Source organism: Coffea arabica, chromosome 10c (assembly GCF_036785885.1).
Source record: "Coffea arabica cultivar ET-39 chromosome 10c, Coffea Arabica ET-39 HiFi, whole genome shotgun sequence".
In the NCBI taxonomy this organism is placed as follows: domain Eukaryota; kingdom Viridiplantae; phylum Streptophyta; class Magnoliopsida; order Gentianales; family Rubiaceae; genus Coffea; species Coffea arabica.
Window position 1 is genome coordinate 6,245,412 of NC_092329.1, and position 16,939 is coordinate 6,262,350.

The 16,939-nt window shown below is 39.7% G+C and overlaps 1 protein-coding gene across 12 annotated transcripts; it reads right to left on the reverse strand.

Annotated features, from left to right (window-relative positions):
* Window positions 1-9,310: 9,310 nt before the first annotated feature.
* On the reverse strand, window positions 9,311-15,681 carry LOC113713553 (sulfate transporter 1.3). 12 transcript variants are annotated; one of them, XM_072069562.1, is made up of 15 exons: window positions 15,214-15,681; window positions 14,998-15,099; window positions 13,010-13,409; window positions 12,873-12,921; window positions 12,591-12,798; window positions 12,245-12,419; window positions 12,042-12,107; window positions 11,836-11,949; window positions 11,633-11,749; window positions 11,411-11,537; window positions 10,839-11,125; window positions 10,533-10,723; window positions 10,117-10,202; window positions 9,946-10,022; window positions 9,311-9,615 (listed from the first exon to the last, which is right to left on the reverse strand). In XM_072069562.1, exons 3-15 carry the CDS (start codon window positions 13,337-13,339, stop codon window positions 9,472-9,474), a joined length of 1,971 nt encoding a protein of 656 aa, XP_071925663.1. In that variant the 5' UTR covers window positions 13,340-13,409; window positions 14,998-15,099; window positions 15,214-15,681; the 3' UTR covers window positions 9,311-9,471. The 12 variants fall into 12 exon arrangements, with proteins under 12 accessions (XP_071925663.1, XP_071925667.1, XP_071925666.1 ...); XM_072069566.1 differs by having other exon boundaries at window positions 15,209-15,681; XM_072069565.1 differs by having other exon boundaries at window positions 15,194-15,681.
* Between the last annotated feature and the right edge of the window lie 1,258 nt (window positions 15,682-16,939).

Genomic DNA, 16,939 nt, shown 5'->3' on the forward strand with positions numbered 1-16,939 from the left:
AGATGATGATCCACTGTCTCTAACGAATGTTGGAATCTCTCGGCTAGAACCCTAGGTCGCTCATTATGAATCAAGCACATAAGCGTAATGACGACAGACTCATGAATTTCCACCAGTTGTGTGAGGTGCGGCTTCCAATAACCACGCTCAAACAACATGTCACACAATGACAAGAAAAATGGAGCTTCCATGTGAAAGTTGTCGAATATTCTGTTTCAATAGCTGTTTATTAGCTCTAGAATGCATTGTTCACCTGACAGTAAACTATCTCGAATTCTTCGCCTCTGGAAAGAGTTTAGGTACTGGTTGAATAGCGCCAACTCTAAAAGCACAAACATGACAAAGGTCAAAAAGAGCTCGTCCTCGTCAGATTCGTCAGAGATGTCCCCACCACGTGAATAATCTTCATTATCCATCAAGTGGCTAGTGCAGCTTCATCAAAGATGAATCTGCAAGGTGTTAGGTAGCAATATAGATCAAAATCAGGGCCACTAGAAAAATAAACCTGAAAACTTAAAAAGTTCTAAACACCTACAACCCAAACCCCTGAAATTTGGGAGGTTCTTACAAGGCAAGGCATTGCCTTCCTAACACAACCGAACAATTTCACATTAAAAAAAAATGGTATCCTAACAGCCAAATGGAGAAAGACTAAGAATCGAAGTATTGACAAAATATGCACAACTAGAAGAGCAATATATAAGTTGGCTGCCTACATTATCAATCAACTGACACAACTATTTGTTAACTTGTCTGAATTATATGAATTATAAAATACTCAACAAAGTCATGGCCATGCAAAGCATGACAAAGGAAACAAATGACAGCCGAAGAGAAAAAAACACTCAAAATTCTGGTAGCAAGTGCTATAACTAAGGTTCTCAAACATAAATAAACACAGGCAACAATAGCCAGTTTTAGAGAAGTGCTCCAATGCACTAGCGACTAAAACGGGGGTAGGAGGGCTCTTGAGTGTCATATTCAGGTGGGAAGTAGTCTCGACACTTCATAAAGGTAATGCGATCGGGGTCCGATCCAACTAAATTCCAAATAGTTAGCTCCTGAGGGTTCTTCAATATTTCTGCCTTGGCCATTTTGGCTTTGTAATTCACGTTCTCTAATTCCCAAAGTTAAGCCAAGGCAACATTATGCTCTGATTTCTTTGATCCAGGGCAAGAACGATACTTGGTGGGAAAACTTATTGACACACTTATGCTGCTAGTCTTCTTCCGACTAACAAGCGATTTAATGGTGTTAAGAGCCCTGAAGTATCTATCAGTCACTCAACCGGACGCGGTGGCCATAGGACTATCGCTTGATGCATCACCAGACTTTGGCTTTCCTTTACCCTTATTTCATTTCTCTTTATTCACCCCTACTACCTCCACATCAGCATGCCAGTCCTCATGCTTCAACCTACCCTTTTTTCGTGCACATCGTGCAGCAGTTTCCATGTCTAGCTCATCGGTTGAATTACGGGGGTCGTTTTCGAAGTCAGAATTAAAGTCTCCCGTTGCGCCTTGATTGATAAACACTTCCTTCATAAATGATTGACTAAGTAGTCATTTTGGAACTTTATGAATTTTGGGTTCACCTTGTACAAAAAAGGAAAAAGGGAAGTTAACAAATTAGTCCAACTAAGGAAAAATAAACATGTGCAACCAGCTTACAAGTTCATGAATAGTTGTAAATGCTCCATCTCGGCCCACTTGTTATCGTCCATAAGGAATGTATGGTTCTGGCTATCCCAACCCAATCCCGTTCCATTTCTCTTGAAGGAAATGTACAGCTTGGTTAACTATCGTATTGCATAGTATTTGCTTCTTATACTATCGGAGCTAAAGGAAGTGCCGTATTTGGCCGTTGTATTTCGGGAACCACATAGCTAGAAATGTTATTGTCCCTAATTTCATTATTCCTGTGTATGTTGACCAGGTGTTGGGCAAAGACAATTTCTTGCTCCTTAGATAAGTGCACATGCTCCGTAAATTCGTGCCTTTGTTTTCTCATCTTAATTTACCCATGGACAAATCTACAAACAATAAATGAAATGTATTTGATTAATAAAGTATATTCTTTACAATGTCCAAACAGGAAGAGGAGCAAGAACTTACCTTGTAGTAGTTAGAAATGCACTGGACCAAATCGTTTTCCCCCTAAGTAGAAATGGGTGAACGAGTAGCCTGGCCGCTTGCTCATTTCAATGCTGGCAATATAATTACAAAAAATTATACTATGTCTTGGCTAGGCATTCAACAAATTCCAACTAAGCGAATATACCTTTATAAGCACATCGGATAACAGAGGGCATGTAGCCTTAAATGACGGCATCCATGCAATCAAATGACAACCAGCAATTGAGCACACTAGGAAGTATGATGATAGACAGAGTACAAAGTGTATCACAAGCGGCAGCTCAAATTACATGCATTAAGCAACTGTCAGCCAGCCACATTGAGGAAAAAATACAGTAATAGAATATTTTGCGAACAAAAGTTCAGTTTCTATGCAATAAACAACAACAGCGATTGTCATACTGTAAAGGCAAGGCAGCTAACAAACATCTATTGCTTTCCTACAGTAGAGTAGATTAGACCCTAAAAGTAGCCATGTCCATACCAAAGCTGGCCATTTCTTCCCCAAAATAGAAAAAAAAATCCCATGGAACGAGTTATCATCCTAAAAAGAAGGGGAAGCTCACCACAAAAGCAAATGTATCGACCGAGGAACATGCTATCTGTCCGAAGCCCGGTTATCTGCTGGTCGTTTGTCAAACTGAAATCAGCAAAACTGTCCTTGTCTGATATAATTACAGACGGGTGAGAATTGCTGCAGCCTCCAACCTTCCTAATGACTGAGCACAACCATACAAAGACGTGTGTGGCTCGGCTAAAATTTGCAACTGACTGACAAAGAGCTTTCTTCAGATCGGCAACGGTAGAAGGAGAGCAAAGCAGGGTATGGAGGTGTCATGGAGTGAAGAAGAAAGACAGAAGAAAAAAGGACAAGATCTACCAGTCCGGCTTGAAGAAGAAAGAAGGCGTGTCCAAGGCTACAAAGAAGGCGCGGTCAATCAGCCTGAAGAAGACGAAGGCGTGGTTTCGAAACCACGCCTTTCCTCTGGTTTAACAGAATTATGCTTCTGTTATGTGCAAGTGGAGCTGATAATTCTAGAACTCCACGTGTCATAACCTTATTAGTCTGTTTAGAAGTTAGTTAGTCCAGAATTATCCATAAAAGCATGAAGGAATCCGGATGATAGGAAGTTTTTTGTCATAATTCTCCAAGTGATTGTAAAGGTAATTTGGCTTTGCCAAATTCCCTCCATTTTCTCTTTTTCCTTCATTCTTTCCCCTTCATTCTGTATCCGTTGTTTCTGTTTCTGAAATTGATATTTTTCCGCTATTAATGAGAAGTTGGAGTTCATTATTTGTTTTCCATTTTCAATTCTAATAACTAGCTAAGAGATTAGCTCACTACTGCTGCAAGCAATCCGTCACCATTGCTGTAATTAGGTTCAATACCATAACAGTGGTATCAGAGCTTAACTACGAGCCATTGGGATGACCAAATCTCAGGAGGAGGTGTTGAAGAAGGATCTCTCTGAGCTAGGCAGTGTGGTCAAGGTGTTGGGGCATAGGCAAGAAAGCACAGAGAGAACTCTCAAGAATCTAGACCAAAAATATGAGAGTATGATGGCTATGATGGCTCAGATGATGGCAAGATTCAATGACAAGGACAAGGAGGCAGAAAGTAGTAGCTCCATTGAAGGACCTAAGAAGGAAGAAACACAGGAAGAAGGCTGTGGCAGATCAGATTGGAGAGAAACTAGATCCTACTCCAGAATGCCTAAAGTGGAGTTACCTAACTTCACAGGAGATAATCCCAGGGAATGGATCCGTAAGGCTAACAAGTACTTCAAGATCAATGGAGTAGAAGAGAACATGAAATCTGAGATTGCTGAGCTATACCTGAGGGACAGAGCTGATACCTGGTTCCACGGGGTATTTAGTGGCAGGGGAACCATTCCGTGGAATGAACTGGCTACTGCTTTGTGTAAAAGGTTTGGAGAAGGCACTCCAGAGGAAGCTATTAAGGAATTCAACAAGCTGAGGCAGGAGGGATCCATAGCATACTACCTGGAAAAGGTTGAGCTGCTCAAAGCATTGGTAATGCCTTCTTTCCCTCATTTGGCTGATTCCTACTATAAAGCATGCTTCCTAAGTGGTTTAAAGGAGGAAATAGTCAATATGGTTAAAATGTCCAGACCTTTAACTTTGGCTGATGCAATAGAAACAGCCAAACTGCAGGAAAATAACCTAAAAGCCATGCAAAAAATTCACAAGCCCCTACCTAACATTCTCCAGTCCCACAAAACTCCCTACCAAAACCAGAACCATAACAAATGGAACCCCCCACCTCCAAATCCACAGAACGAACTCCCACAAACAACTACAAAAATCCAAACAGCAACACAAACCATTACAAAAAAATCACCCCTAGTGAGTTCAATCTCAGAAGGGAGAAGGGACTGTGTTATAAATGTGCTGAACCATATACACTTGGCCACGTATGCAGACAATCCCACATCCACCTTCTGCTAGTAAATGATGACAGTAAGGACCCTGTAGCTAGTGAGAGTGAGAAGGAGGCTGAACCTGAAGTTTTCTGTGATTGTATTGAGGGCAAGGTAGGAGATGAGCATATAGAAGTTTCCATCCATGCTTTAGCAGGGGGAAGTGAGCACAAAACCATTAGACTAAATGGGATACTGAAAGGGAGGATTATCACTGCACTCATTGACAGTGGCAGCACTCACTGTTTCCTGGATGAACAACTAGTTGGAAACCTGAAATTGGATAGTAGTGGACCCTCCCTAGTTGTTAATGTAGCTAATGGGAAAAAGGTACAGTCCAAAGGCTTATCTAAGCCTGTAGTATGGAAGATGCAAGGCTATGAATTCCAGCACCAATTTAACACACTGAAGTTAGGGGGATGTGATATGGTGCTGGGAGTAGATTGGCTTGCTAGATTCAGTCCCATGGAGTTTGACTTCAAGGGACTAAGTGTGAAATTCTGGAAAGGAAAACAACAGATAGAATTGAAGGGGGGGAGTGATCAGGTGCAGCTAAGATTGATCAAAGGGAGTAGATTGCACAAGTGGGCCAGGAAACAGGCCTATGGAATTATGGCTCAGCTCAGTGCAGTCAAGGAGGAGGTACATGCTAATGTTACTATACCTCCAGAAATGGAGGGGGTATTGCAGGATTTTGAGGAGATATTCAAGGAACCTCAAGGGCTGCCCCCTGAGAGGGGTCATGATCATTCCATTACCCTTAAAGAGGGGTCCAAACCTTTCCAGATCAGGCCATACAGATGTCCCTATATTCAAAAAACTGAGATTGAGAGGCTAGTGCAGGAAATGTTGGGAAATGGTATCATTCAGCACAGTAACAGCCCCTTTGCATCCCCTGTACTTCTGGTAAAAAAGAAGGATGGCACCTGGAGATTTTGTGTCTATTATAGACAGTTAAATGAGCTGACAGTCAAGAACAAATAACCCATACCCCTTATTGACGAACTATTGGATGAATTATCCGGTTCCAAATACTTCACCAAGATAGATTTAAGGGCAGGATACTTTCAGATCAGGGTAAAGGCAGCAGATATTCCCAAGACTGCATTTAGAACTCATCAGGGGCTCTACGAGTTCAAGGTGATGCCATTTGGGCTCACCAATGCCCCTGCTACCTTCCAAAGTCTGATGAACCATGTATTTCAAAAGCAGCTGAGGAAGTTTGTGCTAATATTCTTTGATGACATCTTGATATATAGTTCAAGTTTGCAGGAACATCTGAAGCATGTCACAGACGTTCTGAACATCCTCAGAGAACACCAACTATATGCCAAAAGGAGCAAATGTGTCTTTGCTCAAACACAGGTGGAGTACTTGGGACACATCATATCTGCTGAAGGAGTAAAAGCTGATCCTGAGAAGATTGAAGGCATGGTGAAGTGGCCTAAACCAGAAAATGTAAAACAGCTGAGGGGATTCCTAGGCCTGACTGGGTACTATAGGAGATTTGTTAAGGGTTATGGTAGTATAGCCAGACCATTGACTGCACTATTGAAGAAAGACAGCTTCCAATGGGGAATAGAAGCTGAGGAGGCATTTCAGAAGCTCAAAGGGGCCATGTGTGCCACACCTGTCCTGGCTTTACCTGACTTCAACCAACCCCTTGTAATCGAGACTGATGCCTGTTACAATGGGATTGGGGCAGTACTAATGCAGAACAGGAGGCCTTTAGCCTATATCAGTCAAGGTTTGGGGCCAAGAAATATGGGGCTATCTATCTATGAAAAGGAGCTACTGGCTTTAGTTACAGCAGTCTCCAAATGGAGACACTACTTGGAGGGCCAACACTTCATCATCAACACTGATCACCAGAGTTTGAAGTACTTGTTGGAACAAAGAATCACCACCCCTCCCTGCAGCAGAAGTGACTGACTAAGCTCATGGGGATGAGTTATGAGATCCATTACAGGAGAGGTAAAGAGAATGTGGTAGCAGATGGCCTGTCTAGGAGAGGAAATCCAAGCTTGGAATGCACTGCAATAACTACCATAGTACCAGAATGGATCAAAGAAGTAATTAGTAGCTACCAAGGAGATGACTGGGCACAGAATAGCATCAGAGAAATATTACTGAAACCAGACCAAATTTCCAACCTCAGCTATCAGAATGGTATACTAAAATACAAAGGGAGAGTGGTCGTTGGATCTGGGGGAGACATAAGAAAAAAACTGATCTGCACCATACATGACTCCCAATTGGGAGGACACTCTGGTATTCAAGCAAGTTTCATGAGGGCTAAGCAACTGTTTTACTGGCCAGGCATGCACAGAGACATTAAAACAGCTATCCTGGAATGTGATGTCTGCAGGAAATGCAAGGACGAGCATGTGTCCTATCCAGGACTCCTGCAACCCTTGCCAGTTCCACAGTACCCTTGGAACCATATCACTATGGACTTCATTGAGGGACTACCTAACTCTGAAGGGAAGAATACCATTATGGTAGTGGTGGACAGGTACACCAAGTATGCTCATTTTTTGAGCATCTCACATCCTTTTGATGCCCCAAAGATTGCCAGAATTTTCTTAGATGGAGTAGTCAAGTTACATGGAATACCCCAGATCATGCTGTCAGACAGAGATAAAGTCTTCACTAGTCAATTTTGGGGTGAAATGTTTACACTACTAGGAGCTAAGCTGGACCACAGCACAGCCTACCATCTACAGTCTGATGGCCAGACTGAGAGAGTCAATCAGGTGCTAGAAATGTACCTTAGATGCTTTTCACATTTGGAACCAAAGAAGTGGAATCATTGGTTGACCATGGCAGAATGGTGGTATAACACTAGTTACCACACAGCCATCCAAATGACCCCCTTTGAAGCTCTATACGGGCAAGCACCCCCTCAACTAGCTCTGGGACCATACACTCAGGCTAAGGTAGCTGTAGTTGGGGACTACTTGAAGGAGAGGCACAAGGTGGACATCATCCTGAAACAGAACCTGAAGCAGGCTCAAGAGAGGATGAAGAAATATGCTGATGAGAGGAGAAGCGAAAGGAGGTTCGATATTGGAGATTGGGTATACCTGAGGTTACAGCCTTACAGGCAAGGTTCAGTGGCTATGCGAAGCAACACCAAGTTATCAGCACGCTACCATGGACCTTATGAGGTGGTAGAGAAACTTGGAGAGGTTGCATACAGGCTGAAGTTGCCAGCAGATTCAAGGATACACCCTGTATTCCATGTCTCTCTGCTGAAGAAGAAAGTTGGGAACCAGATTACACCTATCTTACAGCTACCAGAGGTAAATGGAAGTGGGCACTTAAGGGTCGAACCAGTTGCAGTTCTAGCCAGAAGAACAGTCAAGAAAAAGAATGCAGCTGCAGTGCAATGGCTGATTCATTGGTGGGGAACAGATCCAGCAGAGGCAACATGGGAATTTGCAGAATAAATTAGGAAACAGTTCCCTCAATTCCAATCTTGAGGACAAGATTTTCTTCGAGGGGAAGGCTCTGTCATGGAGTGAAGAAGAAAGGCAGAAGAAAAAAGGACAAGATCTACCAGTCTGGCTTGAAGAAGAAAGAAGGCGTGTCCAAGGCTACAAAGAAGGCGCGGTCAATCAGCCTGAAGAAGACGAAGGCGTGGTTTCGAAACCACGACAGAATTATGCTTCTGTTATGCGCAAGTGGAGCTGATAATTCTAGAACTCCACGTGTCATAACCTTATTAGTCTGTTTAGAAGTTAGTTAGTCCAGAATTGTCCATAAAAGCATGAAGGAATCCGGATGATAGGAAGTTTTTGTCATAATTCTCCAAGTGATTGTAAAGGTAATTTGGCTTTGCCAAATTCCCTCAATTTTCTCTTTTTCCTTCATTCTTTCCCCTTCATTCTGTATCCGTTGTTTCTGTTTCTGAAATTGATCTTTTTCCGCTATTAATGAGAAGTTGGAGTTCATTATTTGTTTTCCATTTCCAATTCTAATAACTAGCTAAGAGATTAGCTCACTACTGCTGTAAGCAATCCGTCACCATTGCTGTAATTAGGTTCAATACCATAACAGGAGGGTGACGGCGTTATTCTCAATTGGGAGCGGGTTGTGCTTTAGGGTTTAGTTAATAGGTTTCAAATACAAGACAATTGGTTCAACAATTGCAAAACGACCTGGGTATGCCTACCTTGTATTGTGCACTAATCTGATGGTGATTGATAGGCGGTGTGTTGTTTAAAGACAAAAATAATTTTTGAAAAAATTGAAATCCAAACAAAGCATATGTTATAAATTGGCTGGTGGTGACAAGGCATTGAATGATGCAGTGAGAGATATGGCTTCTAATGGAGGGATGATAAAGGTTAAGTAAATGAGTGTTAGGATTTTTGGAATTTGAGTTAGGGTTATATCCAGGGATGAAGTGGGATGTACAGCTTTTAATGCAGCGATTATAGACAGGTTAAGTGAATGAGTATTAGGTTTTCGTAACTTGGTCTACGGTTAAATTGGTTTTGTGTGACAACTTTTTCTTGTTTAATAATAATAATTTAGATGTTGTGTGACAACTTTATTAGTGATTTGAATCATTGAATGAGTTTCAATTGTGACAGTTTTTGCTCTTATCACATTACATGACACAAGTGACAAATTTCAAACAATTGTTACTATCATTTAAACTTTTAACACTAGTTATCGGTGTGAGAACTCATAATCATGAAAGCATTATTAAATAACTTATATCTATAACATAATTGCCATCATTCTATATAATTGGTCTTGTTTCAATGGAATCATGATATCAGAAATTATACAGCAGTCGAATCAGCCTGATGGCTGAAGATTGGCACTACAATGCTGATCTTTTTTCTCCAGCCCTGTATGTGCACCATATTTCCACTAAGAACTCAGACTTCTTCAGCTAGTTTTGGTGAGCAAGTATGAACTGCATCTGCTACCGTGAGAAAGATCTTATCTTGGCCAATTAAATTTGCAAAATTAGAAGCATGTAACTTGTCAAGTACGACTCGGCCGGGATTTGCCAGGATGAGCTGTTAACACAAGCAGCAAATTTTCTCAAGTAAGATTTTCAAGCTCATATTAACTCTTACTGCCCAATGCAGACAGCTAATGTGTTCCACTTATTGAATAGGGCTCTATGGTTGGTTTGTGACCCTTGGATGCCAGTCATACCTGTCTTCTTTTTTCTCTTTCGTTTGGCAAGCTACTGTAAGTTTTCGATGAGATCTTTAATTTAATAATATCAGAGAAAATTCATGATTTATGCGCTTGTTTGCCATAGTTGTCTTTGAGACAATACGATAATCTGTTCTCTAAGTTAAAAACGAGGAATGAATGAAGAGCAATCTTGAGTTGATTACCTGAACTTGTCTTTTCTGGAGACTGCCATGCAGTTCTTCCAAGGCATGGATGCCGCTGGTGTCAATGTCTGTGACAGCTGCAGAAACGATAAGTATTTCAAGAGTGCATCAGTTATAAGGGCAGGACAAGGTAATGTGCATCAAATTTTATATAAGCCATATAATACTTACGCGACATTTCAACTATTAAAAACTGAATTTGAGGATGCCCAGCTGCTTTTAGTTGCTCTTCCTCATCGGTCAACCATCTCAATATTCTGTGGAGAAGATTGTTTGGAAGTCAAACTTTTGATGAAAATCTAGACAAAGTTGAATTAGTAGGTCTCTCTGTTTATGATACCAATTTACATAATTCCACAAGTAGTTTCCAGCTAGGCAGGCTTCACAAAATTCTGAACTACAACTTTTGAAGCTGACACTCTAGACCAATTTAGGATGTCCTAATATATTCATCATGGAGCACCAACATTTTGACTTAATATTGCAAATTAGTTGCATAGCTTTGTTTTCAGGTTCATTCAGTAGTTAAGTGGAACAGAATGATATGCATACCAATAAGAGGAGAAAAGAAAGACCAAACATCTCACCTCTCCCGAATATAGTTAGAGTTTGAAAAGTAAATTGCAGAATCAATCCTCACTATTAGGAGCCCTGGAACTTTATTCGCTTCTGGGTATTGTTGGATATTCCGGTAGACATTGGTCCTAGGAATCCTTCCAAGAGTTGCAGTTCGTGGCCTCGTGACTTGCAGGAGAATTTTAGCAAATGATATTGTAACCTACCACAATAAAGAGTAGCATAACTCTCAGTTAAATCACTTTTGACTCCTGACTGACATTTAAAGGAAAAAAAAAATGAAAACAAAGAGAAATGTGAACACTGTCCATCCTTACAGCAATCAGAAGACCTATCTCAACAGAGGCAAAAACCACTCCAAAAAACGCTCCCATGCAAGCAACAAAATCAAATTTATCGATCTTCCAGATCAAAATTGCCGCATCATAATCTATTAATCCAATGACAGCAGAGATAATGATGGCTGAAAGGATGGCATTTGGTGTGTACTCAAATAGAGGTGTTAAGAACATCAATGTTAGGAACACAACAACGGACATAACAATGTTAGAAACTGCAGTTTGGCATCCGGCCATGTAATTAACTGCAGACCTCGAGAAGGAACCTGCAAGCGATGAATAGATCATGTTAACAGTAAAATAACTGCATTGGAGCATACAATTCTGTTGTAGATGACAAAATACTAGTTGATAGAAAATTGTGTCTATGACATATAGAAGTCTAGGATTGTGAATGTGGAAAGCATTTTCCTTCATCCTCATACTCTTTGACTTGAGAAGAAATGTTTCTGGTTACGAAGAAGCATTCTCTGTAGGTAGTTTGCATCCAGATGATTCTAAAACTTAACCATGACATTGCAACAAAATCTCTGTTTGCATTTCCATTTCACCTGTGGCTACGTAGCAGGATGTCATTGAGCCAACAACATTCATTGCTCCAAGAGCCATCATTTCTTTGTTCCCATCCAGTTGATAGTCCTTCATCGCCGCAAATGTTCTTCCAATTGCAGCAGCTTCCTGACATAATTAAACACCAAGTAGCAGTATTAAGGCAGAATATCAAGCAAAATATACAAAAATTGAGCAGTACTTCTTTCAAAAGACTTGCTTACTGTCAATGCAATCATGCCTGCTACAACTCCTATCCTAATTCCTTTTAGAAGATAATCGCCAGTAAAGTATATTTGACCCACAGAAGAAGGATTAATTCCTTTCTCTATGTGTTTCACCTGGTAATATCAGCATAGAAGCAGTTTAAAGGCATTGATATGGCTGACATAATCATGGATTGGTACTGTATGAAACAGGATCTTACAATTTGGACCCCCTTCTTGTCAGCATGGGTGATATACACAAAAAAGGTGGACAGCATGACAGAAATCAATGGTGCAATTGCAGGTACCCAAAAGAGTTTCTTGTTCTTCTTTCCCTATTTCACCAATCAGTAAACAGTTAAGAAGATAAGGAGGTTTTTTAAACTTGTTATAGATGAATAGAATGGTAAGAGTTAGACACACTCACAATGTACTTTGCAACAAGAAGGAAGGCTAAAAAGCTTGATCCAATCACAATGGTCTGCCAGTTCCACTGCAAATTGATATGGACAGAAAATATGTTAGCTTCTTTTTGTTTTTACAGTGCAAAAACCATTGCTTCTGCTTCTAATCATGTTAGAGATGTTATGGTCTGCCTGGGACTCTGGGAGAGGGAGACACTGTACTTACCCCATGGTGGATAGAACCAAAAACTGAGCGCATTACAGAAATGATATCTGCTTTCTTTGTAAAACTTTTAATGCCTAAAAATCCCTTAAGTTGTTGGAGGGCAATTGTTATAGCAGCACCACCCATAAAACCAACAATAGCAGCATGAGATAGGAAATCGATTAAAAAGCCCAACCTGAACACAATAAAGGAGTAAGATTACATCTGCAGCCTAGGCACCAGCGAAACATGCCATAAATCTGATTGAAGAAGCACTGGCACATGAATTAAGCGATTTACTAAGCTAGGCTTATAGAGCTCTAGCTTCAAATTTGTAGCACCCATAGGAAAGTAAGTGATCAAGCACCTGAGGATCCCAAGGGTAGCTTGAGTGATCCCAGCAAAAAAAGTAGCTGTAAATGCCAGTCGCCAATAATCAACTGCATTTTTGGTCGGATCAATCTCATTCTGCAGTAGGGTCCCCAGCAAGAGAGAAACTACAGCTACTGGTCCAATGGCTATATCTCTTGAACTGCCCATGAAGGCATAGATCAAAGGGGGAACAAAGCTGGAGTCTGGTAGACACTTTCAACTTGTCAGAGCTTGCATTCTAAATTCTATTATTAAGTTATTCAGGTTAGATACTTACACAGTCCATATTGAGGATCTAAATTTGCAAGCTTTGAGTATCCAATATCCTGTTGTACAAGTAAACAATTTGTTATGATCCATTAAGTGTTGCAGTATAAAGTTGGCTTTTCATCTCACAAATCACCATGGTGGTACCTGAGGAATGCAGAGACTTGCAATGGTGAGCCCAGCAATCAAATCTCCTTTAAACTTAGCAAGATTATAACTTCTACCCCATTCAAGAATAGGGAAGATGGCCTGCACACCAAGTATGAACTGCCGAGACTTTGGCTGATCTTTAAATGGTCGTAAAGGATCATCTGCAAAGAACGTTTCCTTCACAGTGGATGTGAATTCCTTCACAAGATTTTGTTTTGGCGGAACACCAACCTTGTGAATGTATGGTAAATGCTGATGGTGCGAGGATGACAAACTTCTGATGTCCATCTCTTTTGTTTCAGTTCCCCCGTCACCAAAATGGCCCATTAGAGATGAGGACTATTCTGTTCTCTGGAAGGAAACTAGATAACCAATTTACCTGTAGCATAGAGGAAACCTATATTATTAGGTCAGCAACAATTCCAACTTACAAGTGCAAGCCCATCACAGAAGTCAACAGTGAAATCCTGTTAAGCTTTTGCTAAAACCCTCCTGATCAGTTTACTTGGATTTTGTTAATCTCACATGACCACTTTATCTATCAATTGTAGCATTCAACATCAAAAATTTCATTGCAGACATATTTTATAAAAGCAGCTGATGTTTACTTTATAAGGAAGAAGAAGACAGTAACACCACATTGAACCAAGGAAGAAAGTACAACCACCAAGAAACTTTTGTAAATCAAACTAACACCGGGAAAATGAATAATAAATAACATGCAGCAGCAAAGAGAGACAACTAACAATTCAAGTTCCAAGCCTTGTTCAAGATGGAAGGAGCTTAAGAAGTCCAACTTATATAAAAATGTCGGGACATTGCAGGTCAAACCTTCCAAGCTAAAATAGAGCATTAACAACAGCAGTAGCCATGAACCTGGATCTCTTTCTTGTCAGATGCTTCTTAAGAAAGAGAAGCACGATCAGACAGCTCAAAATTTTTGACCCAGTTGACAGATGGATATCCTAAGAACCGCTGATTTTTTAATGATCTCAAACAGCAAAGGAAGTTTTCCCAATGAGCATATTCATGCCTAGATTCATAATCCTTTTCCCTCTCTTCCTTAGATATTTGACTTTAGACTGGCGTCTATTATTTGCAAGAGCAATAAAAATTACTTAAATAAATCTGCATTCTGAAGTGGAGCATTTTGCTCACAAACTTAAGCCTGAATAAAGAAGAGTTGAACCAATTCCTTGTCACGAAAAGGCAAAAATTGGATCATTAATTTCAGCAACTAATGATCAGATCCTTTGAAACGTCTGACATTATGAATGTCACTACAACAATGACGAGAGCCTTGCTGAAGATCCCTTGACATTAATTTAATCCTGAACTGATCACTTTCCATGTGTTAAAAACCAACAAAAAGCTCACTTCCAAAGGTCCAATGGTTAACCAACAAACATTCTATTGAACAGTAGCAGTTCAAGCATGCCATCTTTTAGGACTTGTGAAATTGCATAATTAGATTAATTTGCTACTGTATCTGCTCCAAAGTGCCAAGGTTTTAACTTCTCCTGTTCGTTTATCTTTATCATTTATGTTTTATCCTTAGGGTTGATTCCACATTTCTATATACAAGCGTATTTAATCTGGCAGTTACAGGGGATGGTGAGGAAATTAATTCAGACACATTGAATTTCTTGCGTTACCTATACTAAACTGTAAAATTGCCAAACTCTAATAGCAAAACCCAGAAAAAGAAAAAACAAATTCACTTCAGTTTCCACGAAACAACATTCCTTAGCAATCGGCTACAAGATACCAAAACACATCGGGACGAAATTCACCGCCAAAAATGTACCTAAAATCCAAAATGCAATGCCTATATGGTAGTAACAGTAACTCTTAAAAGAACATATTCCATCCATGCCATGCAAAAATAACGGGTACAAACCTATTCCAAATTTCATGGTACAAGTAAAAAGTTTGTTCAGAGAATAAAGCCACCACTAAAAAAAAAATGGAAGCATTTGACTAACCTCTTCGGGAGTTTCTAACTTTCAATTGATGCCACTGATAGTGGAGAGATCACAATGGGGCAGCTCGAGAGAAGGGCCCTACCTTCTGAAAAGTCACAAAATCTGCAAAGCCAAACTATAAAAACTCGTAAACGATTAGTGTAAAAGCTTCAGAAAAAGTTAAAAGGCATATTAAGAAACTTTTGAAGATACGTGCAGGAACTTTAACCACCGTGCCTTTTTTCTTCCCACACTCGACGGTCCTCCTACTACTGGAATCCAGTGCACTTATTTTGAACCCAGAAAAAGGAGGACGAAACTCCAAGAAATCCAATTCCAGATGGGAGAATACATGATCCCTTCAAAAAAAAAAAAACGTCCAAGTTCAATGAATCTAATGCCTCGAGGTGTTTTTCCCAAAAAGGGTTGCGAAATTTTGTGATTCTCTTTAATGGGTTCTTAAGAAAATCTGTGAAGATCGAGGAAGAGAGAACATCCTGAAGCTCTCATCAAAGAGAATGAGGAATGCCGACAGAACTATAGATACCACATTCAGAAAAAAGGGAAAAAAAAAGTCCAATATTACGTGCACATAGGTCATGCATAGCAGTGTCCTAGGAGAACATTTGTAATCGTACCGTGCCGTCTAAAGATGATTGAATTCGTTGAGAATTTTAGGATTAAAAAAATGATGTCTAAATTCATTAAAGAAATATGAGGAAGACAAATATTTGACATCGAAAACTCCACGTGACGTTGGGAAAGTCAATGGGAAGGGAAGAAATTGGAAACACCACCCCGTCATGGACCTTCGAGTCTCCGAGCAACGTTAGGCATCTCACCACTTTTGGGGCCTTTTAGTCAACAGGCCCTTGTTTGGATATGGGCCCCACAGTGGTCAATCGTTCATAAATAATAAATAGTAGTTGTATTTGTTTCGTCGATTTAGTTTAATTATAATAAAGAAGTGTATGGAGCCGTTTTGTCGTCTAGGTTCATTAGGTGGAAAATATGGTTGGTTGATGTTAAAGCTAGAGGTGGAAAGTCTCCGTCGGAGGAGGGAGGGACTACTGGGGAAAAGTACTTTGAATATTCGATCCCGTTTCCATGCCGGGGTGGGGTCCATTGATTTGTAGAATTTGGTTCTGGTGTCTTTTGACTCTGCTAGTACTAGGGTGTTTGTTTGTACAGTCCTGATCATGTGATGGATAAATGATTACCTTTGAAAATTGAGCGGCATTTTTCATGAGGGGCATTTTAGGATGATTGAAATTATAAAAAGATAAGTTGTGAAATGTATTTATGAGGTAAGTAAAATATTATTTGAAAAAATTTGGTATTCCAAAACAAATAAGCTATTCCCATTTTTGTGAACAGATATTTACTTTTAGTGGGCAAAGTCTCAAAATTGGCGAAAATTTAGAAAAGAAAATTGGACAAAGTTTAGAAAAGGCTTCTAGTCTAGTCCATCTCATTTCTTAAACAATTGTGTATTTAATATTTTATAGGAAGAAAATTATTCCTTTTTAAGGGAGTAAAAACTAATACAGATTTTATGATTAGATTATTAGAATAAAATTCAGGCCTGGAGATTTGAGATTTGACAAAAGAATAATAGGCTGGTTAGATTTAACAAGATGAGTGTGTGATTGGGACTAGAAAGTTATTTGTTGTAACTGTAGCTTACTAGATGAGATGAGATTAAGGGCTTTTTTGCTTTTTTTTTGTTTAAAAAAAGTTGTGTAACAGACTGAAAAAAGGTATTTAGGAGATCATTTCTTTTTGTTTTTACTCTTCTATAAATCTCTTTGTTAGTGATTTATAAAAACTAATATAATCTTTTCGTAATATCAAAAGATGTTAGTGTAATGTTTTGAACTTTTAAAGAGGTGGCTGAAATTGTCAAAAAAAACCTATAGGAAAATTTTTGAAATTATCCCTTTCAGCAAATCAACATTTCAAA